Here is a 27,141-nt window from a genome sequence, read left to right on the forward strand (position 1 = left end):
CCATAAATGACGTCACACGATTTTTGATCCCCCCCCCTTCGTCACACGGCGTCACAAAAAGTCAGACCCCCCTTCAAATATGACGTCACAAAGCTATGCCCTCCCCCCCCAAGAAAATAAAACATGCCTCAAATATCTTTAAACTATTGTCATTGTAGTGCATATTTAATGTGGCGCTGCACTCTGATGTTGTAGGAGAAAACATTTATTAAAAAGTCTATTTAACTAAGTAGAACATGTTGTCTATATTTATTTAAGTTGCGCATTTTGACGTGACGTCACATTTCTCAACCCCCCCGTCACAAATGTGTAACCCTCCCCCCTAGGTGCGTGACGTCATTTATGGACGGCCCCAAAGGTGCTCGCTAGCAGCACTTGCCCCAACAGCCTGTGAAGGCTACACGGGGGATCTGTGTCTTTGTGTGCGCGATTTTGTGCGTTGTGCCCGTTTCTCTGCGCTGTTCACACTCCGTGCTCTCAGGACGCACGACTCAGATCCAGAATCCTCACTGAGTCACCATCATCACCCCACACACTCAGTGCGGGGTAGAGCGGTTGACTAAACGAGTGGTAGACGGAGTGCAGCAGCTCCATGGAGTCGGCGCTGTAAAACGACAGCAGCCCCGCCTCCCAGTGCAGGTGACACCCGACTCTCCGGGGAGGATCCCTCACCGGCACCGAGGTCGATACACCACCATGACGCACGTAGCAGCTGTTGTTATATTTATATAAAACCCAGGATGAGTCGTTCAGTCCCAGGCTGCACTCGTCACCACTCCCTTTCCGTGCGATCGTCCCGTACGCGACTCCAACCTCACAGCTCCCCGCCGCACCCCCCACGTCCACCTCCCAGTAGTGCTGACCCGACGAGAAGCTCTCGGAGCACAGGGCTTGTAGACAGCCATCAAAGCGGTGTGGGTGATCGGGGCGACCCTGGGAGACAGCGGTCCACGTCACCGTCCTGAGGTCCGAGGAAATCTGGAGGTTGTTGTAGGCCGAGTTTGGGTCCACAGTCGGTGAGCGTCCGTCTGCAGTAACGATAATCACAGTAGCCGTGTAACAACAGCACCACTATAACAATAGCACTCGTGCACTAACACGCACGTACACTACAGTAGAGCAATTCATAATGAGCATTGTTATGCAACGTTGTAATGCGTAGCTTTCGGTGTGATGATATGTAACGGGCACTTTGTCAATCCGCTGCTGGATGAGGGCCTCCCTACACCGTGCGGGTCGAGGGGGATATTTGACCATACTTCACCACGCCGGTCACCGCGCGTTGGCGAAGTCAGGCGGCGCAGCTGGCGAGAGCACAGAAGTACAGTACAGCGGTGCGTTTGTCTGCCCCGCCATCTGCTGCCCCGCCATCTGCTGCCCCGCCATCTGCTGCCCCGCCATCTGCTGCCCCGCCATCTGCTGCCCCGCCATCTGCTGCCCCGCCATCTGCTGCCCCGCCATCTGCTGCCCCGCCATCTGCTGCCCCGCCATCTGCTGCCCCGCCATCTGCTGCCCCGCCATCTGCTGCCCCGCCATCTGCTGCCCCGCCATCTGCTGCCCCGCCATCTGCTGCCCCGCCATCTGCTGCCCCGCCATCTGCTGCCCCGCCATCTGCTGCCCCGCCATCTGCTGCCCCGCCATCTGCTGCCCCGCCATCTGCTGCCCCGCCATCTGCTGCCCCGCCATCTGCTGCCCCGCCATCTGCTGCCCCGCCATCTGCTGCCCCGCCATCTGCTGCCCCGCCATCTGCTGCCCCGCCATCTGCTGCCCCGCCATCTGCTGCCCCGCCATCTGCTGCCCCGCCATCTGCTGCCCCGCCATCTGCTGCCCCGCCATCTGCTGCCCCGCCATCTGCTGCCCCGCCATCTGCTGCCCCGCCATCTGCTGCCCCGCCATCTGCTGCCCCGCCATCTGCTGCCCCGCCATCTGCTGCCCCGCCATCTGCTGCCCCGCCATCTGCTGCCCCGCCATGTAGCCCCGCAGCCTGTAGCACCTGCTAGGCAGGGTGTTGACTGCCCCACCACGTGGCCCCGCAGCCTGTAGCACCTGCTAGGCAGGGTGGTGGCTGCCCCGCCACGTGGCCCCACAGCCTGTAGCACCTGCTAGGCAGGGTGGTGGCTGCCCCGCCACGTGGCCCCGCAGCCTGTAGCACCTGCTAGGCAGGGTGGTAACTGCCCCACCACGTGGCCCCGCAGCCTGTAGCACCTGCTAGGCAGAGTGGTGGTGGTGGCTGCCCGTGCGAGCCCTGCCCAGGCCCAGCCCCTGCGGGGCTTTGCGAGGTGCCAGGAGGTGGTGCAGTGGATCGCAGCAGCAGCATCAGCAGCGTGGATATCAACACGCCGTAGCGTCCGTGTGTGTACAACAAACACAACGATCTCCCGTATAACCTTTCACAAAAGTAGCAGCAAGTGCTTTTGGTGAGTGGCTGTGAAGGCCGACACGGCACACGAGGTGGCTGGGGTTGGCCAACGCCCGGCCGCCTTTGTCTCCCCTGTGGTGACGTTTACACACCGCACCAGCTGCTCACTCGTGTGATAGTGTAGTGATGTACACTCGTGTGTGATAGGGTAGTGATGTACACTCGTGTGTGTGATAGTGTAGTGATATACACTCGTGTGTGTGATAGTGCAGTGATGTACACTCGTGTGTGTGTGTGACAGTGTAGTGATGTACACTCATGTGTGTGTGATAGTGTAGTGATGTACACTCGTGTGTGTGTGATAGTGTAGTGATATACACTCGTGTGTGTGATAGTGCAGTGATGTACACTCGTGTGTGTGTGTGACAGTGTAGTGATGTACACTCATGTGTGTGTGATAGTGTAGTGATGTACACTCATGTGTGTGTGATAGTGTAGTGATGTACACTTGTGTGTGTGTGATAGTGTAGTGATGTACACTCGTGTGTGTGTGATAGTGTAGTGAAGTACACTCATGTGTGTGTGTGATAGTGTAGTGATGCACACTGTCTCAGTTAGCTGATGAAAGTTGCAAGCGAGAATTTCATCATCGCTTGCAGCTATGGTTGGCATCGTCCCCCACTCCACCTGATGTCGAGGGTAAATGGGCGAGGTTTAAGACTGTGACTCATGCAGCTGCAATGGCTGCTTTGGGTACGCGGTCCAGACCTCCCCAGAAACCCTGGCTGACAGAGGAGGTGTTCAGGTTAATTGAGAAAAAGCGACAGGCCCACTCTCATCGCATACAGCATCCCACGTCAGAGAATGAGGAGGTTTACCGCAGCCTTCGCTCGGAGGTTCTGAGAGCCGTAAGGCGCTGTAAGCATGGGTGGTGGTCGCGGGTTGCTGAGGAGATGGAGTCTGCCTCAGTGGCCCGCGATCACAAATCACTATTTAACGCCATCAAAAAAGTAACCTGCAGCGCCACACCTATTACCATCATTAGAGGAAAAAACGGTGATCCAATCTCCGACCCCCAGGAACAGGTTTGCAGATTTGCTGAGCATTTCTGTGAGGTCCTGGGGGAGGGAAAATCTCTCAGCCAGGAAAACATCATGGCACAAAGTGGGGATATCCCTGCTGAGGCTGCGGTGCCTCAAATATTGGAAGAGGTCACCCCCTGTGAGTGGCTGGCTGAGGTGCCAGCTGTTGAGGAAGTACTGAGGGCGATCCGGAGTCTGAGACCAGGAAAGGCACCGGGCAGAGATGATCTCCCAAGCGAAATGCTGAGGGAGGGTGGCGTTTGTGCACAGACTGCCCTATATGACATCATAACAACAGTCTGGACCACTGGATGGGTTCCGCAGGACTGGAAGGATGCCCTGGTGGTCCCCCTCTTTAAGAAGGGGGACCGTACCGACTGTGACAACTACAGGGGCATCTCACTCCTCAGTGTGCCGGGTAAGGTCCTGGCAAGGATTATTCAACATCGCCTTGCTAGGCACGCTGAGAAGAGGCTTGCGGAGCCCCAATGCGGTTTCAGGAAAGGGCGGTCCTGCACAAATGCCATATTTTCTGTCCGTCTGCTACAGCAGAGGTGTAGGGAATTCCAAAAAGACCTACATCTCTGCTTTATTGACCTGGTCAAGGCCTATGATACCATCAGTAGGACTGGGCTCTGGGTTGTTCTTCGTGCTTTCGGAGTCCCTGACCCTCTGCTCACGATCATTAAGGACCTTCATGATGGTGAACGGGCCCGGGTAAAACTACGTGGCCGGGAGTCGGAGCCTTTCCCTGTACACCTTGGGGTGCGACAGGGATGTCCTCTGGCTCCCACATTATGTAACATATATTTCGACTGCGTAGTTCGTGAAGCCTTCAATAGCTGTACCGGGGGAATTTCCATTTGGTACAGATATAATGGGAGGCTGATCGACGCCCGGGTGCGATCAAGGGATGGCTCCCTATTGGTCAACCACGTTATGTATGCCGATGATTTGGTAATAGCTGCTCATTCAGAAGAGGAGTTGGAGACGCTGCTGCTGAGACTAGACCGTGCCACTAAGAGGTGGGGCCTTACCATCAGCCCCACCAAAACTAAGCACCTGCCTGGGTATTTTGTACCATCGGACACTCCACCCCCACAACTCCCAATCGGTGATGGGGCAGTTGTGGAGAGAGTGGAGAGTTTCCCATATCTGGGCAGTGTGCTTATGACCGGCTCCAGTTTATCAGCAGAGGTCTCACTCCGAATCAGTCGGGCGGCAATATCTTTTCATCGGTTGCGTAACGCTGTGTGGAAGCTACCTGGTCTGTCGCTCCGCACGAAGCTTCAGGTCTTCTCGGCTACGGTCATTTCCTCCCTTCTCTACGCTTGCAAAACGTGGACCCCCCTAATGGAGCATCTTCGCCGGTTGGAAACATTTAGGCTGGCCTGCCTACGATCCATCCTGGGTTTAACCAGGCTGGATTGTGTGAGGAGCTCACAAGTCCTTGAAAGATCTGGGCAAAGTCCCATCAGTGAGCTCCTCCGGCAGGCAAGGCTGCGTTGGCTGGGTCATGTAGCCCGCATGCCCAGCCACCGCATGCCTAAACAGCTTTTGTTCGGCCGGATCGAGGGGGCTAAATGGGCGCGGCACGGGCTAGAGAAGAGATGGAGTGATGTGGTAAAGGAGGACGTGGAGCTGAGTGGACTTGCCGATGACTGGTACCAGCGGTGTCAAGATCGGCCTCAGTGCAGGAGGCTCGTGAAGGACGCTACTGGGCAGTTGGAGGCAGTCGCCCTCCAACAACAACGGAGGGCGGAGGAGCGACGCTCACAACAACGAGCGGAGCGCCGGGTGGCTAAAGCACAGCAAGTTGGTACAGTAGGGGGCACAGATGGTGCATCAGCCAGTCATCTCGGTCATCTCGGTCAGTCGACCCGTGGCACCTGGGTCTGCCCCGTGACCTCCTGCCAGCAGGCGTTCGACACTTCACGTGGCCTCAAGGTGCACTTGGCCTGGCACAAGCGTCGTGGTAACGTCACCGCCACTTAGTGGCGAATGGCGGTGGCGGTTGTTGTAGTGATGTACACTCGTTTGTGTGTGTGTGATAGTGTTGTGATGTACACTCGTGTGTGTGTGATAGTGTTGTGATGGACACTCGTGTGTGTGTGTGTGTGATAGTGTAGTGATGGACACTCGTGTGTGTGTGTGATAGTGTAGTGATGTACACTCGTGTGTGTGTGTGATAGTGTAGTGATGGACACTCGTGTGTGTGTGTGTGATAGTGTAGTAATGTACACTCATGTGTGTGTGTGATAGTGTAGTGATGTACACTCGTGTGTGTGTGTGATAGTGTAGTGATGTACACTCATGTGTGTGTGTTAGTGTAGTGATGTACACTCGTGTGTGTGTGATAGTGTAGTGATGTACACTCGTGTGTGTGTGTGTGTGATAGTGTAGTGATGTACACTGTGTGTGTGATAGTGTAGTGATGTACACTCGTGTGTGTGTGATAGTGTAGTGATGTACACTCGTGTGTGTGTGTGTGTGATAGTGTAGTGATGTACACTCGTGTGTGTGTGTGATAGTGTAGTGATGTACAATCGTATATGTGTGATAGTGTAGTGATGTACACTCGTGTGTGATAGTGTAGTGATGTACACTCGTGTGTGTGTGTGTGATAGTGTAGAGATGTACACTCGTGTGTGTGTGATAGTGTAGTGATGTACACTCGTGTGTGTGTGTGTGTGATAGTGTAGTGATGTACACTCGTGTGTGTGTGTGATAGTGTAGTGATGGACACTCGTATATGTGTGATAGTGTAGTGATGTACACTCGTGTGTGATAGTGTAGTGATGTACACTCGTGTGTGTGTGATAGTGTAGTGATGTACACTCGTGTGTGTGTGTGTGATAGTGTAGTGATGTACACTCGTGTGTGTGTGTGATAGTGTAGTGATGTACACTCATGTGTGTGTGTGATAGTGTAGTGATGTACACTCATGTGTGTGTGTGTGATAGTGTAGTGATGTACACTCGTGTGTGTGTGATAGTGTAGTGATGTACACTCGTGTGTGTGTGTGATAGTGTAGTGATGTACACTCGTGTGTGTGTGTGATAGTGTAGTGATGTACACTCGTGTGTGTGTGTGATAGTGTAGTGATGTAAACTCGTGTGTGTGTGTGATAGTGTAGCGATGTACACTCGTGTGTGTGTGATAGTGTATTGATGTACACTCGTGTGTGTGTGTGATAGTGTAGTGATGCACACGTGCGTGTGTGTGTGATAGTGTAGTGATGTACACTCGTGAGTGTGTGTGTGAGAGTGTAGTGATGTACACTCGTGTGTGTGTGTGATAGTGTAGTGATGTACACTCGTGTGTGTGTGATAGTGTAGTGATGTACACTCGTGTGTGTGTGTGATAGTGTAGTGATGTACACTGTGTGTGTGTGTGATAGTGTAGTGATGTACACTTTGTGTGTGATAGTGTAGTGATGTACATTCGTGTGTGTGTGATAGTGTAGTGATGTACACTCGTGTGTGTGTGATGGTGTAGTCATGTACACTCGTGTGTGTGTGTGATAGTGTAGTGATGTACACTCGTGTGTGTGTGTGTGTGATAGTGTAGTGATGTACACTCGTGTGTGTGATAGTGTAGTGATGTACACTGTGTGTGATAGTGTAATGATGTACACTGTGTGTGTTAGTGTAGTGATGTACACTCGTTTGTGTGTGAGATAGTGTAGTGATGTACACTCGTGTGTGTGTGATAGTGTAGTGATGTACACTCGTGTGTGTGTGATAGTGTTGTGATGTACACTCGTGTGTGTGTGTGATAGTGTAGTGATGTACACTCGTGTGTGTGTGTGTGATAGTGTAGAGATGTACACTCGTGTGTGTGTGATAGTGTAGTGATGTACACTTGTGTGTGTGTGATAGTGTAGTGATGTACACTCGTGTGTGTGGGATAATGTAGTGATGTACACACGTGTGTGTGTGTGATAGTGTAGTGATGTACACTGGTGTGTGCGTGTGTGTGATAGTGTAGTGATGTACACTCGTGTGTGTGTGTGATAGTGTAGTGATGTACACTCGTGTGTGTGTGATAGTGTTGTGATGTACACTTGTGTGTGTGTGATAGTGTAGTGATGTACACTCGTGTGTGTGTGTGTGTGTGATAGTGTAGTGATGTACACTCGTGTGTGTGATAGTGTAGTGATGTACACTCGTGTGTGATAATGTAGTGATGTACACTCGTGTGTGTGATAGTGTAGTGATGTACACTCGTGTGTGTGTGTGATAGTGTAGTGATGTACACTCGTGTGTGTGTGTGATAGTGTAGTGATGTACACTCGTGTGTGTGTGATAGTGTAGTGATGTACACTCGTGTGTGTGTGTGTGATAGTGTAGTGATGTACACTCGTGTGTGTGTGTGTGTGTGATAGTGTAGTGTTGTACACTTGTGTGTGTGTGTGATAGTGTAGTGATGTACACTCGTGTGTGTGTGTGATAGTGTAGTGATGTACACTCGTGTGTGTGTGATTGTGTAGTGATGTACACTCGTGTGTGTGATAGTGTAGTGATGTACACTCGTGTGTGTGATAGTGTAGTGATGACTGCTGTGTGTAAACATCGCCACTGGGGAGACACAGGCGGTCGGGCGTGGTGCTGGCCACCCACCCCTCGTGTGCCGTGCCGGCATTCATAGGAGCTCGCTTACAGCAGTTGCCCCAACAGTCTGTTAAGGCTACACGCTGGATCTCTGTCTATATCAACGTATCGGTATGTATTGATTCGTGTTCTTTTGTAATTAACTTGTTGTTGCCCGTGTAGTAATTTAGATTATGCCTTGGTCTGGTTGTCGAATAAACACTAAAGTTTCATTCGATTCTGAAAGCTTCAGGCTGTAACACTGAACCCTAAGAATTTTAAACGTGTCTGAGTCTGGATCTCTCAGCCTCAAGTACTAATAATTAAATCCTAATAATCTTCGGCATAATCGCGTGCATGTGTGTAAAACACTCTCACAAGCAGGATAGCAACAGCTTCCTCACTTGATCGTACACACACGTGTGGTGTTAATAGAGCCCATGTAAGAGTGATGTACACTCGTGTGTGTGCAGTGTCATATTATCCTAGTAGCAAAAGTAGCTACAAATGCTACGGGCCCGTGCACTTTCGAGGGCCTAAATGCTTTCAAGCTGTCAATTCCGCTTCAGTGATTCTGCAATTGCTCTATTGCTATAGTACTATACTGCCTTCAACTTTATGAACGACTGGGTGTTTAAGGTTATCGATTTGTCGTATTATCTGGTAGTATAGCAAATGAAAAATGCAATGACTTTACTGTGCAAGTTAAAAATGCGTGTTTTTTTTTTTATATGTAGGGCCCCTTAATAACATATGCTACAGGCCCTGCACTAGTTTATTCCGGCACTGCACACGTGTGCTGTTAATAGAGCCCATGTAAGAGTGATGTACACTCATTTGTGTGTGCGCTATATATTAATGTATAGGTATAATGTTACATATTTTATTGTAATTAACGTTTTGCCTGCGTAGTGATTTGCACAGTGGTGGGAATCCGGTTTTAGGTAAGCATCCATATGGGTAGATTTCCTGTAGACAGAGTGGCTCATTGAACCATCAGGTCTGCTTTTAATTAGGACATCCAAAAAGGGTAGCTTGCCATCTTTTTCGACTTCCATGGTGAATCTGATGGCTGGGTGTATGGAATTGATGTGGTCGAGGAATTGGTTTAGACTTAGAACAAGCCGGCCATGTGGCCAGATGACAAAAGTGTCATCCACGTACCTCTTCCATAAGGTCGCGCGTAGAGTGGCAGTCTGGATGGCGTCAGTCTCAAATTTCTCCATGAAAACGTTGGTTACAACCGGAGATAGGGGGGAGCCCATTGGGGTGCCCTCAGTTTGTTTGTAGAAAGTTCCATTCCAGCTGAAGTATGTATTGCTTAAGCAGTGTCTCACCACGGGGGGTACCTCAGTATTCAGTCCTTGATTAAAATTTCCCTCCCTTTATTACTGGTAATCCTACTTCCTCCCTTTATCACTGCTAATCCTACATAATACACTAGCATAATATGACTTTGAGACTCCCCACCACCTACACATTCCACAAGGAGTGACTAATCCCATATCTGCATTTTCCATCAATATGCTTAATTCCGGTGTTGATATGTAAACTCCTTTGTCAAGGCGCTCTCCTCCCCCCGACCCAGCTTAAATATACGCTGCCAAGCTTGGCGGTGTTCATTGGGACGCTGTCTTTCCGACAGCTCTGTTTCTTCACCTGAGGACGGCTGCTTGTGTTGTGGTCGAAACGTCGTGAGCATTTTAATTTTATTATGTTTTATTATTTTTATTTTATTATTTCCCTTCTACGTGACTTTACCGAAAGAACCAAGAAGATGAATCCCTGCAGTCACGAAAGCTTTAAATCGAAATACAACTATAGCATCTGTGTGTTAAACATATACACGCAAAATAGCAACAGCACGTCACTCAATAATATACGCGTGTAGTGTTCATAGAGCTCATTTAATAGTTAATTAAACTCGTTTAAGGTTAATTTATTAACGTCTTAGCAATACAGTAGTGTACATGGGCAGTGGTAATTTACTGTCATGCATATACAGTCTATTAAAAATCAGTTTTATCTGAGTCTGGCTCTGTGAGCTTCGCGTATGAACGCTGAACCCTAAGAATTATCAAAGGTGCATCAGTCTGGATCTAACAACCTCAAATCGCAATAATCCTCATGAAGTGTGGTCATGAGACTCAGGTTGATTACTGAACACTATGCATGCTAATTGTGCCTCAGATAAGCTACGAATGGACTCATCTGTTACAATGGAATGGACACATCGCCCATTCCTTATTCATCAATGTTAAATGAATCAGAATTTTCACGATTTTACTGAGAGTCTCTCCTCATGCCTTATCCATTTCTCGTGTAATAACGGGTGATATAACAGCCAAACTTGACTATATATGAGCGAGTGTGGGGGAGAGCAGGTGGGGGTGCTATTGGACATTTGAACTTGACAATGAAAAGCAGCAGAGCGTGTGTCTAATTAGGGAAAGTTTTCAATCAGTGCAGTGGCACCTATTGTGATAAATTGCTCAGATGCATGAACACTGACACATTCTGACAAATGTTCCGATAAGCACAGTTGGCTCAGTATGTTGCAACATAAGTTCAACATACATACAAATTACATTTAACAAAAGCTTAAAAGTGCACAGATAAGGATGGAGAAGTACACACTTGTAATTAAACTGACAAGACAGAAAGAGGAGCCCGTGCATAAGGGAACACATGCAAATCATATAACATAATATAAGCTACTAAGAAGACTGCCTTAAAATAAAAAATATAATAGTGGACGTTTCGGGCAATGGCCCTTTTTCACTTCACGTGTATAAATATACGTGTGCTCTGAATAATGTGTTGACTTGTTTTGTTATTTGTGATTGTCCACCGTTGCCGATGCGGCGGCAGCATCATAAAAGCATTTGGTAAGTTAAAAAAAGTAGGGGCGCTATAGAATGGCTTGATGCCGACATCACAAGAGATTGGTGCCAGAAAGATGTGGTCACTGCTTGAGCATATTGGCACTACAAAGTAGAGAGGAAAGTGGAAACAGATTACGGAATATGCAGTGGATACCTACTTCGGGCTATCTGCCAATAGATAGTGATGATTGACTCGTAGAGACCCAAAGACTTAGTGATCCATAGAGACTCACAGATCCAGAAATATATGCAGAGCTGTTGATACTCATTGAGACTCGTAGATACTCTTTGAGACTCGTAGAGACCAATAGCGATTCATACAGACTCATAAAGCAAGATCTAACACAGAATGAAAAAAGAGATAGGTGCCAGAAAAATGTGGCACAAGACAGAGGAAAATGGATACAAATTACGAAATTTGCATTGGACACCTACTACGGACTATGTGCCCATGGTGACGATAGTGAGGAGCGCTCAGGCGGGACACATCGCCAGAAGGGACGAGGTCTGGTGGTCGACACTAATGAGGGAGCAGCAGCCCATGGTGAGGGTTTGCCAGAGAGATGGAGTGACGATGTGAGAGCATTAAGCTAGGGCACTCTAGAAATGTAAAATGAGATAAGGAGTAACTACATCATCACTTGTGGAGGCATTCATCCAGCAGTGGAGAGATCATGGATGATTATGAAAATGTTGATGGCATTACTCCCGTGCGACAGAAGCTGAGCTTTCTACGTTATTGAGCTACACTCTACCTCCGCCACTGATATCGATGCCCTCACCCCTGTTTGAGAGTGAATTGAGTGTCATGAGTGGTGAATGTTGGGTTTGTTGCTCAGTAATTGGAGACTAAGCTAAGGCTAGACTCATTGCACTTGAGGATATTGGCTATCCTAGATAGGAGTTAGAATTGGAGATTGAACCCAGGGACCTGCTATTTGGACTTGGCTGTTTCAAAAGCACAGTCCTCCCCCTTGCACTGAGACAGGTTTGATTAACTCATTGGGGAAATGATGATGATGAATATGATATCATCTGTCACTACAAAAACAAATATATTTAATTTAAATCTTCCTGGATTTATTTGTATGTGTGTGTCTATCCTTTGGTCTGTCTCCTTGTGACTAGGGGTGCATCGGCCAGTCATTTCAGTCAGTTGACCCATGGCACCTGGGTTTGTCCCGTGACCTCCTGTCAGCCAGCGGTCGTTCGACACTTCACGTGGCCTTAACGTGCACATAGCCTGGCACTAGCGCCGTGGTGACGTACCCGCCACTTAGTGGTGAATGGCGATTGTTGTTGTCTCCTTCTATATGTCCGTTTATGACCTCTGATTAGCACGGTTGGCTATGTACGGTGGAAAATAAGTTGAACATACATACGTGTCTTGGCCGTGTAAATGTGAACTCACGTGGTGCAGACAGCTTGAGCTTCTCAATGACTCCACTCAGCCAGCTCACGTCACCCACAGTCAAGTCACTCGGAAGAGCAGGTGGTGAGGGGTGCTCAGTCCTAAGCACACGGGGGAGGGAGAGAGGACTTGACACTATCACGTGTCAACACGTAGACAACAAACAGTGCAGACACAGCACTGATACAGCACAGGGTAGATGAGTAGAATAAAATCACTTTAGGGTAGAATCCTGCAGGAGGTGGGCAGGGTAATGTTCAATATTAAGCTTATTTTGATTTGTACCAAGGTTGTCCCGCTTAGCCAGTTGCCCGGCTATCTTATGAAGGAGATCCGTGGTGCGTGAGCACAGCAACAATGAAACAAAAGCGTCAATGTTGCAGAGAACGAGTACAGGGTCCTTAAGAAATATTGCTCAACTATGGACAGAGGAAGATGGATGCATTGAAGCATACAATATAATTTTTCACAGACACGGGGAGACAGAGAAAAGACACGGAAACCCTTGTGCTCAGCCACTGTGTTGCTAAACTCTGCAATAATACCCCCTTGACTTTAGGTGCTAAAAACATTTTAAAGTAAAGATCCTACACAACGGACTGTGCCACCATAGGGTACAAGTTAGATATACAGTAGCAGAAACCAATAGTAGTAGAGACCAACAAAGGAGGTGGAACAAAGACATGGACACAGGAGACACACAAAGACCTCGAGAGAGAGAGACAGACATGGAGATAGACACAGCAACACTCGCCGATTCTTTACTGAATTCTTCAAATCCCTCTCCTACTAACGCATTCATATGGTGAGCAAACCCAGCCTCAGCCTGTGTTCGTGAACTAAGGTACCTCTCTGTCTTCTTCATATGACCCTGTGAAAGAAAAAATGGACAGAGATTGATCAATAATATAAGATAAATTTAACCATAGATGGACAGGAGTGATCAGAGTGTATTATTGTATTAATGTACAACACGATGAAAATAGGAACCAGAGCAAGAGCATTCATGGGATGATGACCAAAATAAGGAAATGGCGAGGGTAGTGAAAGAGATCTTGGAAAAGAAACAATTTGATGAAAATCAAAATGTGTTTATGGGATGAAGATGCACACAGACTCTCTTTGTAGATTAGTCACTTCCTTTGTTATCAGTACGTGTATTGTAAGTGTAATGATACGTGTTCGTTTGTCATTAGACCTAAAATAATATCATTTTATCAGCACCAAGGCTCCGACAATGCTATGCAGGAGGGCATTTGGCACAGTTTGGCTCCCACTATTGCAGAGTGAGGTCGTGTCGCTACTGTTCTCTGCGGTGGCTACAATGTTTTAAAAACCAATGCGCTATGCCTCTCTGAATAAATATTACGCTAAATTCTAGCGTGTTCCAATATTCAACGGTGAATGGGAGCCACGCTGCAACTTGCAGATGTCTGAGAATTGGAAAGGGTTAACCACCGTATTGTAGGACACCACATTTCTCTTATTTACTCACACTAAACGTCCATGAAATATACTTGCTTGGTCTCTATTCCCAGGTTCCTATAACCGTGTGTTCGTTTTTATTTGCTCTACTATCGAAGCTGTCAGTAGCCAGTCACTGTTTGTTCCAAGTCTTGGGGCCTGTGCTCGGCAACCATTGTTGAACTCACATAGATGTGTTCATATACATTAACCCTTTAGCCAGGAGTTTCTCTACTGCTGAGGGCTCTGTCAAACTGGGACACTCGCCCAGGCTCCACAAGCGCTCTACCTGCAGAAACGTGAGCGAGTCCCTCTCCTCCTGCAGAGCGCGCAGGCGCGTGGCTGCTGCCTGGAGCTCGTTGATCTCGCGCTCGTAATGAGTGATGTTCTCCTCGATCCGGGACAGCAGCTCGCGCCCCTTCACGTCCACACGGTCCAGAGCTGCCCTCTCGTCCTCATTCAGCGTCGCCCTCATGCGGGTGAACTCACCTGCGATGCGAACCTTGGTCTGGGCCATGGAATTCTGCAAAGGGTGTGTGATGAATTCTATCAATTTACTTTTTCAGAGCCCTATTACCAGGTGGGATAGTGGAGGTAGGTCCACAAACTAAACCAAGGCATATTTAATAGTCGGCCCAGGTTTATCTAAACCGTGCAGTATGGCGTAATGAAGAGCAACCCAATACGGCCACATTCTGTTACAAATCAATTCCTACCACCCGAACACCGAAGCCAACTCCCAAGCTGTGCAAGTCAAACCTGGGAAGTTGTCAACCATAATGAGGAGGGAGTTGACCAGCGCAACTAAGTATGGCCACACTAGCCTCAATGATTAACACGATGTTGGGAAGCCTTCATCCAGGTGTTTTGATCATTATCTGCAAACTATTAATATAATCGATAAGCACACAAGTCGCCTACTTCATAGATCTGTCTTTCCACCTAAACAATACAAGTATGTTGTGCACAATCTGTCAGCCCCATGGCTATTTGGTAATGCATAATTTTAGCAGAATTGCTTCAGTAGAAGCAAACTCTGGACCTGTTTTGACATGGAGTGTCTCATTAGCAGAGTCAGGCTCGCATGAATCAATGCTGCTGACCTGCCAAAAATGATATGCAATGACCATATTTTCATATGGATCCTAATCAGATGCAAAATTATATGATGCATGAACCTCTCTAGTTTCCAGTACTGAATCAATACTTCTTAATGCATGTACTCTCAGTTAGTGGGGCTGATGGGATTTTTTAAGTTTCTTACATGCATCATTTTTACGTAGAGACAGATATATGAAGATGTAATGTCTGCTTATCCGGTTGTATTAATATTCTCCATAACATGGTTATTTTGTGTCAATTATTAATACCATCAGGTGACTTGGTGCCCTCTTTCAAAGCAGCATTTGCGTTACATTGGAAATCTATGCAGGTGACAACAAAAATAACAAGCGTATAGCAATAGAGTTGAAGACGTAAAATGTAGACGCAATTAGGTAATTATCCTTACCATTAACATGTACGACACCGATACTCAATCACGAATACATGATACATTCATACGAACTTAAATGCAATAAAACAGGTTTTAAATCTGCATGACTTATACATTGTTTTTGCTTCATAGTGGTTCCTGCATTCACTGTTGTGACGAACGTTGTGTACAAATTGACAGTGGACATTAATAATTGTGTTTTATTGTTTTCTGGGAGAGAGTTAATGAGTGTGAGAGAGATCAGCTTACGGTTAGAGAGTACATAGATCAGGGGGAGGTGCTTAGACGTGCAGAGCCAGGCACTCCATATGTAGCGTCGGATCGTGTACGCGCGTGTGTAGCGCTGTGGATGGGCTGCACTAATCCGCAATGGCGGACAATGCCCATCAGGGGGGTACCGCGAACTGGCGGGAAAAGCTGTTACGATCCACAGCCCGGGAGGGAGGGGGCTACGGGGTGTTCCAGGATCCCCCGGGACCCCCACCCTCCTGGAACTCAAGGGGGCGTAAACAGAGGATGACACACCGGAGAGGTGTATAAAAGCCGGACCTGACGTCACATCTGGGTTGGGCGGCGACCAATCTGTGGCCGCCTCGTCATCACCAGTGCGACCGCTGCCCGTGGCCTCCATCTTGCTGCGACATCATCAGCAGCGGGGGCCGCGGAGCTCTTAGCCGGCCAGCTGCAGCCCGTACAGCAACGCTTGCTGCCGCTACAAGTATTTTCAGCTGCCAGTGGCGACTGGGCTGCGGTCCAGCGTCGGTTCGACTCCCACAGGGAGATGACCGGGTGGTCGGAGGCAGAGGCGCTCCGTGCCCTCCCGGCCTTGCTGGACACTGACGCCTTGGCGTCATTCATCACGCTGCCGCTGCGGGAATGCTCCACTTTACAAGGTGCCTTTTGTCACACACAGGCCATTTATGGTCCACCGTCCGACACCCGTCACCATTTGGACATTCGGACCCATACCACCGCGGAGCTCGCCCTGGCCTACCGCAGCGCGCTGCTGGCCCTGGCGCGGGCCGAATACCCGCGCATGGACCAGGAAGGCATCGACTCCCTCGTCCTGCAGAAGCTGCTGTGCCTAGCTCGTGAGCTCCGTGTCATCCTCCCAGCGCCTGACGATGACGACTTCTCCTCCCTGCGAGCTGCGCGAAGTATTCACGTGCACCTCCTGCTGCAGCGGGATGCAACCATCGCCGCCTGTGCCGGTGCCATCGACACTGGCGACTCAGAGGAGGACCAGCATCCTGCGCGGGCCTTTGCGTCTGCCTCGACGGGTGGCTGGCGATCAAGCAGCAGTCGACCACGCGAGGACATGCGCCGCCCCGAACGGGGGACCCCGCCCTCGGACAGCTCATCGGTGGTCTGTTACAACTGTGGCCTGCAGGGCCAGGTCTCCTCCGACTGCCGGGCTCCCCGTCGCGGCAACGCAGGACCTCGGGCTCAGGACCGGCGACCACCCTCGACCCCGCGACAGGCTCAGGCAAGTCGCGGCACCTCATACTCTCGGCCCCCATACGACACACATGCAATCCATCACCTTCCGTGGGTTGGGCGTGCGACGGACGGGGGGAGCTGATAAAGGGGAGTAACGATCGGGCACTGGGACCGGGTCAGTGGTCCCAGTTGGCTGAGGAAAATCCTGAACAGCGTGCATGGAGACCAGCTAGAGAGCACACAATTACTGCTGCAGGACGGGCTAAGAAAACACTGTTTTAGTTCCTGCAGAGGGCTTTTCGGCTCTTTGCACCTCCCCTCCCTCCATGTGTACAGTTATTACTATAGAGTCTGTAGTTACCACTGTATAGTCAGTAGATATTATTATAGATTCAGTAGACACTACTATAGAGTCAGATACTACAATAAAGTCAGTAGATACCTCTATAGTCAGTAGACAATACTATAGAGTCAGATATCACTATAGAGTCAGTAGATACTACTATGGAGTCAGTAGATACTACTGTAGAGAGTCAAAATATACTTCTATAGTTAGATACTGCTATAGAATCAGATACTACAATAGAGTCAATAGATACCACTGCAGAGTCACTAGATACTACTGACTATTTATGTAGGGTGTGTAGGTATATATGCCTACAAATAAAAATTGTGTGGCGGGGGGGTAAACTTATTTTTGGAGGGGGGGTGGACAATTTTTTGAAACCTTTTAGATCAACTATATTTTTATTTAGGCCTTCTGTAAGGCTCTTATAATTTTGTTGACAAACAAATGGACAGACAAACGGAACGATGGGCTTTTATAACACTATGTAACACAATTTTTGTTCCTGGGTAGTAAGTATTATTTAGTAATTACTTATGCCTAAAAAGTATAGAAAATGGCTATTATTCCCCATAAACTATGCTTTTGTGACCAGGACAGTGATATTTAGAAAATTACCTATTTTCAATGAGAAAACGGGTGAATTTGTGTCTTTTTGTTCACAAAGTAAGAAAACAACAACAACAACATATGAATAAAAATTAACATGTATTTATACTAAAGTAATACAAAAAATACTACTAAAGATTTAGAAGTGAGAAGTTTTTCGAGATTTACGATTATACTGTAAATCGCTTTCACGAATCAGCCCCCAAATGTAGTCTCCCATCACGTTCTCATTATACTGTCCATGGTAGCGGCGTTCAAAGTCCAGTATATCATGGTGAAAGCACTCGCCTTGCTCCTCCGAGTACGCTCCCATGTTCTCCTTGAATTTATCAAGATGAGCATCAAGGATATGGACTTTGAGGGACATCCTACAGCCCATGGTGCTGTAGTTTTTTTACCAGAGTCTCAACCAGCTCAACAAAGTTTTCAGCCTTGTGATTGTCCAGGAAGCCCCGAACCACTGCGATTAATTTGTTCCAAGCTGCATTATCCTTACTAGTGAGCTTCTTGGGGAATTCATTGCACTCCGGGATCTTCTTTATCTGTGGTCTGACGAAGTCACCGGCTTTGACCTTTGTCTCAGACAGCTTAGGGAAGAAGTCTTGAAGGTACTTGAAGGCTGCCGACTCCTTATCAACAGCTCTGACAAATTGTTTCATAAGGCCCAATTTGATGTGCAGTGGTGGCATCAGCACCTTCTGAAGGGTCCACCAGTGGCTCCCACTTGACGTTGTTCCTCCCCACAGAGAACTCGGTCCACTGTGGCCAGTCCCGCCTGTGGTAGTGCGCCTTGGTGTCCTTGCTGTCCCAAAGGCAAAGATAGCAGGGAAACTTGGTAAAACCGCCTTGGAGACGCATCAGGAATGCCACCATTTTGAAGTCTCCGATGACCTCCCAGCCCTACTCATCATACTTCAAGGCGTCCAGCAAGGTCTTGATGCTGTTGTAATCCGCTTTGATGTGCACCGAGTGAGCCAGGGGAAGAGATGGGTACTTGGAGCAGCACGGCTTTGAGGCTCCTGGATGAGCTGTTAATGAAGAGTCGCCACTCATTCTGGTTACAGGCGATTCTGATAAGCTTGAACAGACTGGTCACATTGTGGCAGAATCAGAGCCCATCTTGACGAGTGAAGAAGCTGCAAAAAGGTTGGTGACGCTTTCTCTAATCTGCGACTTGCACAATTTCATCCAACAAGTTGATCAGGCATATCTCTTCAGGTCGCATCTGGTGTTTGTCAAATTTAACTGCTGATTTCATATTTTTATCCAAATCTTTATTTGTTTCGTTAATTCCTTGTTTTTTTTATTTAATACAAGTGTTGCTCCATATCGTTTTATTTTATAGGGCGCTATAGTGGCAAGATGTTAACTACCTTGCCTGGTAAACAGGAGGTCGTGGGTTCGATCCCGATCCAAACCCTGATGCCTGTATTTTTGGAGTTTGCATGTCTCTTGATCCCCTCCAGGTCTTCCGGTTTTCCTCCACATTTAGAATCAACATGCATTTAGAGTATTTGGCTGCTATACATTTTCACATGATGGATGATAAACCGCTTCATTGAGCTATCATTTGTAGCCAGGTCGCTTCTGAAAAAGAGCTAATAGCTCAGTGGGCCTTAGCTGGTAAAATAAAAAGTTTAGTTTTTTATCTCACCCATTGCAAGTCATTCGAGTTATCCTGTGAAATGCTTTGCAGTCACACAATATATGAATGTTTTTATATAAATTAGCATTTTTAGTTGCATTTCAAGCAACTATAGCCATACTAATTAGATATCCTGCATAGTTACTACACATTGACTCAAGACTAGCAAAGTTAACTTGAATCTATGGAGTTGTCCTCACAGGGAGTCACAGACTCCACGCAGGGTGGAGGTCACAGGGTCACAGAGCCCATGCGTGGCACCTGCACGTCCTTGCGAGTGGCCTTCATCCGTCCCACGAATGCCTCCGCCTCCCTCCTCTTCTCCTCCACCGCTCGGGTCTCCTCAACGACTCCACTCTGCAAAAGACGAAGGCACCAGAGGAGACTCCTATCCCTGAGCGGCCCCCTCTCAGCCTCACTCGGCATGGAGCCCTCCACAGTGATCGCTCTATTATGCCCACCAGAAGCGGTCAGGCAGTCAGCCCAGACTGACTGAAAATAAGATAAACTCCTTAATTTTTTTTTAAGACAACGGTTTTATTTTAAAGTGCACTAAAAAGTAACAAATTATTTTCTTTCAGCCATCACCAGCTGATCGGAATATTTTTGGACATTTGTAACTAAAACATAAAACCGTGGGGCACTCCTTGAATATTTTTTATGCATAATGAGCTGCTTTAAAATTTAGGATTTTGATCAAAGTTTATTTGTGTGATACAATGTATGCCAAAATTATAGTCAATCATTAGTAGTAGAAGGCAAAATGTCATTTAAGTTTGCCATGAAGTGTAGAACACTTGCAAGTGTTTTGAGTATAATAACTAAATCTGTATTACTAGCTCTTTCTGCTCGTATCCGTGTTGAACTGTTTTTTCAAGTGTAGTTGACTGAAAAGTGATTAAAAGCATACCAAAACCCATTGTTTTTTTCTCACCTTCCAATGGCAACTTCTGTTCTTGGTGACAGTATATTAGTGGAAGGGAAGAGAAGTGCATAAATGACATGTACATTTAATATCTGGATATAGATAATAAAATATATCTTTGGGTATCCCCTAATATAATAAAAGCATAGTAGATTTGTAAAAAATATATTTCGAAGATATTTGTCAAGTGTTTGAAATTGTAAATATTGTATCTATTATTTATGCATTTTTTTATTTCCCTATGATAATCAAGTGGACATGTGTGTTTCAATTGCTTCAATTACTTATGTTGTTAAGTTCTAACTTTTGATAAGTAAAAATTGCTCGTCAAGATTTGCAGATGAATGGTGAACTTTCTATTATAATTTCATACTAGCCTTTTTATTATTGATACGTGATATTCCATATCATGCATATTCTACATTGCCTCGGACCTTACAGCTCACCTTGTTATTGTCAAAGCAGATACCACTCCCTTCATATTGTGAGACTTCAGTTGACAAAGGAATGCTAGAAGCTAGTTCATATTATACTTGTTTCCAACTCTTCACAACCTAAATACTAGAATTTTAGCATGGAATTGGTTATATGATTCCAAACGTACTACTAACACATAAAGCCATCTCAAGCAACTATGTAGCATCATGACATTGTTGATAGTAGATAGAGATATCCGCGCTATATTATTAGAAATTTCGATTTAAAGCTTTCGTGACTGCAGGGATTCATATTCTTGGTTCTTTCGGTAAAGTCACATAGAAGGGAAATAATAAAATAATAAAAATAAAACAATAAAATTCTCACAACTTTTCGATTGCAACACAAGCAATCATCAAGTGTGAAAACCACAGCAATAAATTTTGAACAAAAGTGGCGTTTTTTTCCTAACGGTAGCACCACGGACAGCAACTAGCGGTTGTTCAGACGGACGAGTCCATCTATGCTCGGAAAGGAGGAGGGGGAGAGAGAGGAAGAATTGAATGCGGTCTGAAAGCCACTGTAAGCGTGAACACAATCAATTAAGACCCGAAATGGTTTATCACATCTTTCCAATGATTGCTAAGCCAGAATCCATCTTCTCGGTTGAAACACAGAGACAATTTCATTCTATTAATTTCTGCTAACGCTTCATTATTGCATGAAGTGTTTCCGGTCAGTTTTCAGTTGTCCAAATCTTAAATTTAAAGTCCATCCGGCGAGCAAACACGACTTAAGGCCACATATGCCTGACCTGCTTCGAAGAGCTTTGATCCCAAGTACACGACTGCATGATGCACTGTACATCCTTGCATTTTGTGCACTGTCGATGTCCATGATAGAATTAGTGGCAGCATTCTTCGTTCAGCTGTACCATAGCCACGATTAGCAGGGAACTGAACTGATTTGGGCTTAATGTCGTGTGTGCCGTCCTTGCCAAAGTCTATTTCAACTTGTGCAATTGTGCACGACTAGGAATAGGCCAAGTTATTTTTGTGATATATCCAATTGCACCAGTTACAAGTCCTTTAGAGCATCAATGTTGGATCTTAACATGACTTTGTCTCCTATAAATATTATACATACACGTGGCAAGCCTCCAGTCTTATTTATGTCCTGTGGAATTATTGTGGTCATTTGGATATTTTCAATATTTCTCGTGGCATCCAGTAATTGATCTTGTGCTGTTATTGTGTACATAGGTGTTAAGAGCTCTGAAGTATTGAAGCACTGCTTCATTATGAGCATTCACTTGATTATTCGTTGGATAGATTCGCAGAGCTTTATGGCAAACTGTCCAAACACTTCATGATTATTTGTCAAGAATCTCATAAGTGCGTTTAATCGAATCATGAAGTGTCGAGTGACTATGACAGGATACTGTTCAATCAATCGTTGTGTGGCAGGTCTTTCATCAGCTATTACGAGTGCCTTGCGCATATCAAGCCAATTCAAATCATTGCAACTGAATGTCCCGAAGTATGTCGGTGGTCCTATTGAACGTATTTGTCCAAACAATCCATTAAGCGCTGTTTGCCAATATGCAACGGATCCTCGACTCGTTGAAAAGGCTTTCATACAAAAATGTATAGCTTTAAACGAACCAAGTAATTCATTAATTGATGGAGAATTTTATTCAGGCATGCATTGTGTTTGGATCTGAGTGTGTGTGCAAAATTTAGGATCGATTGGACAATGGGAACTGGACGACATTTTTATGAGATTTGACCACGACATACAAGCAACTCTGGACTCGTACGTTGGTATTAATATATATTTTTCACAAAACCTGTTCGCAAAGCACTCGTCAAATAAGGCTTGCATACAAAATATTAATTGCTTTAAACGAGGCAAATAATTTATTAATTGATGCCGATTTTTATTGAGGAATGCATAGTCTCTGGAATTGAATATGTGTGCAAAATTTGGGATCGATTTCAGAACGGGAACTGGACAACATTTTGATTACAATATTTGACCAGGACATACAAATAGAGGAATTAAGTGTAATCACCTTTTTTACTTTTTAGTGCACTTTTAAATACAAACGTTGTTTAAAAAAGAAAAATGTAAGGAGTTTTTTTTTCACAACTTTGTTTAACTCACCGTCGATAAGTACGTCAATGATGCGACGCCTGCTCCCACATCAACGCTTACTTGAAATAATTGGTTATTTCATAGAGGAATCTTCAAAGTACAGTACTACTTTTTTTTGTGTGGCGTGATGGTGGCCATAACCCGTTCACACAGAGCAGGTGCGCCTGAGACACGCGGCGCCTGCTTTTTGTGCAAGGCGATTCGACAGTTTAGAGACCGCGGCGTTTTTTAATCTTACATAAATATATAAATAATAAGCCGTCCAAACAAAAATTGTAATGGCTTAAACGGAGCCAATTATTTCATTAATTGGTGCCGATTTTCATACAGGCATGCATTGTCTCCGGATCTGAGTACGTGTGAAAAATTTTGAATTTATTGGACAACAGGAAGTAGACTAACTTGTGATCACAAGATTTGACCACGACAAACACAAGTGAAGTTAAATAAAACCATTGAAAAAGGCAAAGGACCATGGAGAGAGAATCAACCCACGGTGATATTTGTTTCATGAGATTTTTACATTATCCCCAGTAACACTGATGCTTTACATCCCATGTTATTATGCCCAGTGACAGCTTTAATCGGCTCTTGTTGTGGTATCGTTTGTCTGCACCCGAGTGGCTCTCACTCCATGAGGGCCTCACCTTCCGTGTCTCGTGTTCAACCTTGAGTGTGATGACCCGATGTCCTATGTGGTCTCCTGCGATGGTGCAGTCCCTGCACACGAGCCTCTCGTGTGCAGTGTCTGCAACTTCCTGCTTGCAGAAGAACCTGTAAGGGTCCCCATGCTGCTTGCATCTTCGTTCCTCCAGATTCACAATGGGAGCCACAAGGTCGTGGCCCTTCAACCCGAGATTCTCCACGTGAGGCTTTACGTGTATCACACAGTAGGACATCTCACATTTCAGGCAGGTCTTCACTGCGGGAGTCTTCCTGTCATTACAGACGTCACACAGAACAGAGGAGGCCATCTTCTCTGCAACTCTGAGCTGTTCCACCAGGTTGGCGAGCGCCACATTCCTCTTCAGCTGGGGTCGCTCAGGGAAGGCCGCTCGGCACTGCGGGCAGCTGAAGCTGCTCGCTCTCTCCCAGGCACCGTCCAGACACCGGAGGCAGAACGAGTGTCCGCAGCTCAGCGTGTAGGGGCAGTCAAACGTGCGCAGGCAGATGGGGCAGCTCAGCTCACTGTCGACACAATCACTGGGAGACGCGCTCGCCATGGCCCATGGCTTCACTCGGACTCAGTCGCTCGCCGCGGCTCACGGAGGAGCTATCACAGCAGCAGCTGCTCACACAGCGGAGACGAACAAGGAAATGAACTGACTTCACCTGCAGTTAAGTTATAAATTCCTCGAGACACGCCCTGGAATGTTCCACACGGCGGCCGCGCTCACCTGTGTAGACGTGGCGGTACAGTCACGCACTGTGTAATAGCTAAAACTGACTTTTGTGTTAAGTTTGTTGTCCTTCCCCTGCACTTCTAATATGCACTGTTGGCTACGTGCGGTGTGGAAGAAGTTCAACACACATAGCTTTGACCGGTCTCAAGTGATATCATATTTGTACAAACAAAACCCAGCAGCAGCCACCCGGGACACAGCGATAATGGTTTGTCCCACAGGCTGATTGACCGGCTAGGGTCAGGCTGTGTGCATTACACAATGGAACCGCACCTTGTACAAAAATTCTGATGTAAAGGTGAACTTGTTTTTTTCAATCTGTGTCTTTATCCATTTTTTTCTTGAAAGGCCTTTTTAAAGTTCGCAGTCTGTAATCGTCTTGCACCTTTATCAACTAATATTTTAACTACTGGCTTCATGCATCCTCTGTTCATCTGTCAATATTTGTTTAGTTTTTTTATTCTTACTACACCGTATTATGCTGAGTGGACGGTGGTTGTATGTATGTTGAACTTCTTTTTCACCGTACGTAGTCAGCCGTGCTAATCGAAGGTGTGTGGGTGAGTGTGTAGGTCAGTGAGTGATTTAGTGTGTGGGTGATGGTTGGGTGAGTGGGTGTGTGGGTGAGTATGTATGTTGAACATATTTCGCAGCGTACGTAGCCACTCGTACTAATCTAAGGTGCGAGTGAGTGGGTGGTGGAGTTTGAGTGAGTAAGTGGGGGGGTTATTTGGTGAGAGGGGAGACAGACGAGCAGGAGGATGGCGTAAGGGTGGGCGAGCAGGCGGTGAGGGAGGGCTGGAGGAAGGGTGGCTGGGAGGGGCGTGCGGTTGAGTGGTTGGGTCACTGGGTGGGTGGCCTCACGCATTTCCACAGCGAACAGCCCCTGGCTAAACAAACATCGTGGTTCATTTAAGCTCATTATCTGTATGAATTTCACCGTCCATTTTCCTATTATGCGTAAAAATCGAGGATTTATATCTTCATAACCTAACAAATGTATATTCATCACCTATTGTTAATGTTAATATTTTACATCCTGGACTCGCCGAGTTTGGCCGATTCTATCAACATATTTAATTATATTTTACCAGGTAAGGCCCACTGAGGTTTATAGCTCTTTTCAGAAGCGACCTGGCCACAATTGATAGCTCAACGACGTGGCTTATTGCGTGGACATTTCTAGCAGCCAAACACTCTAAACGCACTTTTCTAAGTGTGAAGGGAATAATCGGAGGATCCGGAGAAAAATGCACGCGATTACGGGGAGAGAGACAAGCAAACTCTAATTGCATGTGTAGTGGTGATACGCGCTGGGGTAGCGATCGGGTGCCAGCGCGTCGTGATTGGCTGTGTGTGTGGTGACGCGCGCTGACGGTGAGGGATCAGGGGTCAGCGCGGGATCGTGGGTTGTGTGGTGCTGATTGGCTGTGTGCCGGTGACGCGCTGGAGAGGGAGTGATCGGGTGGCAGCGCGGCGTGATTGGTTGGGGAGTGGAAACACGCGCTGGGGGAAAACGGATCGTAGAGATAGCGCGTCGTGATTGGTTCACTAAGGAGCGATGCTCACGTCAAGGTCCACATCCGCTCCGTCTCCCGGGAGGAGGGACTATATAAGGTGATGCACACAAGCGTACGGGGAGAGTGTAACCAGCGAAGACTGAAGACGGAGAGGAAGAGATAGGGCCCTGCGGTACCCAGTCCCGCTGTCCTGTGGGGACCGGGACTCTGTGTAACCCAGAGGCGGAGTGTAGGGTGAGCATGCAGTGTGAGCATGCAGAGTGTGTAGCCAGAGGCATAGGGTCTACACGAGACGAGTGATGTGTGTGTAGCCAGAGGCATAGGGTCTACACGAGACGAGTGATGTGTGTGTAGCCAGAGGCATAGGGTCTACACGAGACGAGTGAAGAGTGTAGCCAGAGGCAGAGAGTCTACACGAGCTAAGTGAAGAGTGTAGCCAGAGGCAGAGAGTCTACACGAGCTAAGTGAAGAGTGTAGCCAGAGGCAGAGAGTCTACACGAGCTAAGTGAAGAGTGTAGCCAGAGGCAGAGAGTCTACACGAGCTAAGTGAAGAGTGTAGCCAGAGGCAGAGAGTCTACACGAGCTAAGTGAAGTGTGCAGTCGGAAGAATAGAGACCACACGTTGTATTGTGACAAGTCAAGATTTAATAAAAAGTGTGTTACCCGTCAAGGAGTTTCCTGCCGTCATTTCCAATACTTCAACTGGTGTCAGAAGTGAAACTGTCTTCCAAGCATGGATACAAGGAAGACCAGTCGGACCCACGGGATTGACCGCGAGGACAACCTTGACGACCCGGGCCAGCTGCCATCGGGGGGCGAGGACGAAGAATGGCCCACGCTGCAAGATCCGCCGACGGCGCCGGATGAGCGACTGGGGACCGAGGCCGTGCTCCGCGAGGCGCACTCCCGTCTGGCGGAGCTGCTGCTCGCCACCGCGTCCATCCTGGCGGAAATCAGCTCGTCGGCTGGAGCGGGGACGGCGGCGGACATTCTACAGGGTCGCCCCGCAGATTCCCGCCATTTCATCTGCGTCGACTTTTGGCGGGAACGGCGACCGCCACGTGGCGGCGGTTCTCCAAGCGCGCGCTCTTACGTCATCAACGCGCGCTGCGGACCGCCATCAGACACCCGCCACTGGGGCCGCCATCTTACACACCGACGGGGCGGCGGGAAGGAACCACGAGGCAGAGGACGACTTCATTTTTCAACAGCGCCTTCCCGCATTGTCAGCCTTCAAGGCGGAAGGCGGGGACTGGGGCCAATTTCAGCGCAGGTTTTTGGCGCATCAGGAGATGTCCGCCTGGTCCGATGCTACGGCGCTGCGGGCACTGCCTGCCATGTTGGACGACAACGCGCTCGCGGCCTTCATGTCAGCACGGAGGTCGGACCGC

At 47.5% G+C, this 27,141-nt stretch overlaps 1 protein-coding gene across 1 annotated transcript; it reads right to left on the reverse strand.

The window, feature by feature from the left end:
- Positions 1 to 449: 449 nt before the first annotated feature.
- On the reverse strand, positions 450 to 24,124 carry LOC144947495 (E3 ubiquitin-protein ligase TRIM11-like). Its single transcript, XM_078876720.1, has 6 exons — positions 23,475 to 24,124; positions 19,590 to 19,685; positions 14,083 to 14,316; positions 13,178 to 13,200; positions 12,330 to 12,430; positions 450 to 1,028 (listed from the first exon to the last, which is right to left on the reverse strand). Exons 1-6 carry the CDS (start codon positions 24,048 to 24,050, stop codon positions 478 to 480), a joined length of 1,581 nt encoding a protein of 526 aa, XP_078732846.1. The 5' UTR covers positions 24,051 to 24,124; the 3' UTR covers positions 450 to 477.
- Between the last annotated feature and the right edge of the window lie 3,017 nt (positions 24,125 to 27,141).

Source organism: Lampetra fluviatilis, chromosome 45 (genome assembly GCF_964198595.1).
Source record: "Lampetra fluviatilis chromosome 45, kcLamFluv1.1, whole genome shotgun sequence".
Lineage (NCBI taxonomy): Eukaryota > Metazoa > Chordata > Hyperoartia > Petromyzontiformes > Petromyzontidae > Lampetra > Lampetra fluviatilis.

Coding starts and splice junctions, on each gene's coding strand:
- LOC144947495 (XM_078876720.1), bottom strand. CDS start 24,050: ATGGCGAGCGCGTCTCCCAGTGATTGTGTCGACAGTGAGCTGAGCTGC. Junction 12,431..13,177: donor CATATGAAGAAGACAGAGAG/GTACCTTAGTTC, acceptor CCGTGTGCTTAG/GACTGAGCACCCCTCACCAC. Junction 1,029..12,329: donor GCTCAAGCTGTCTGCACCAC/GTGAGTTCACAT, acceptor TCGTTACTGCAG/ACGGACGCTCACCGACTGTG.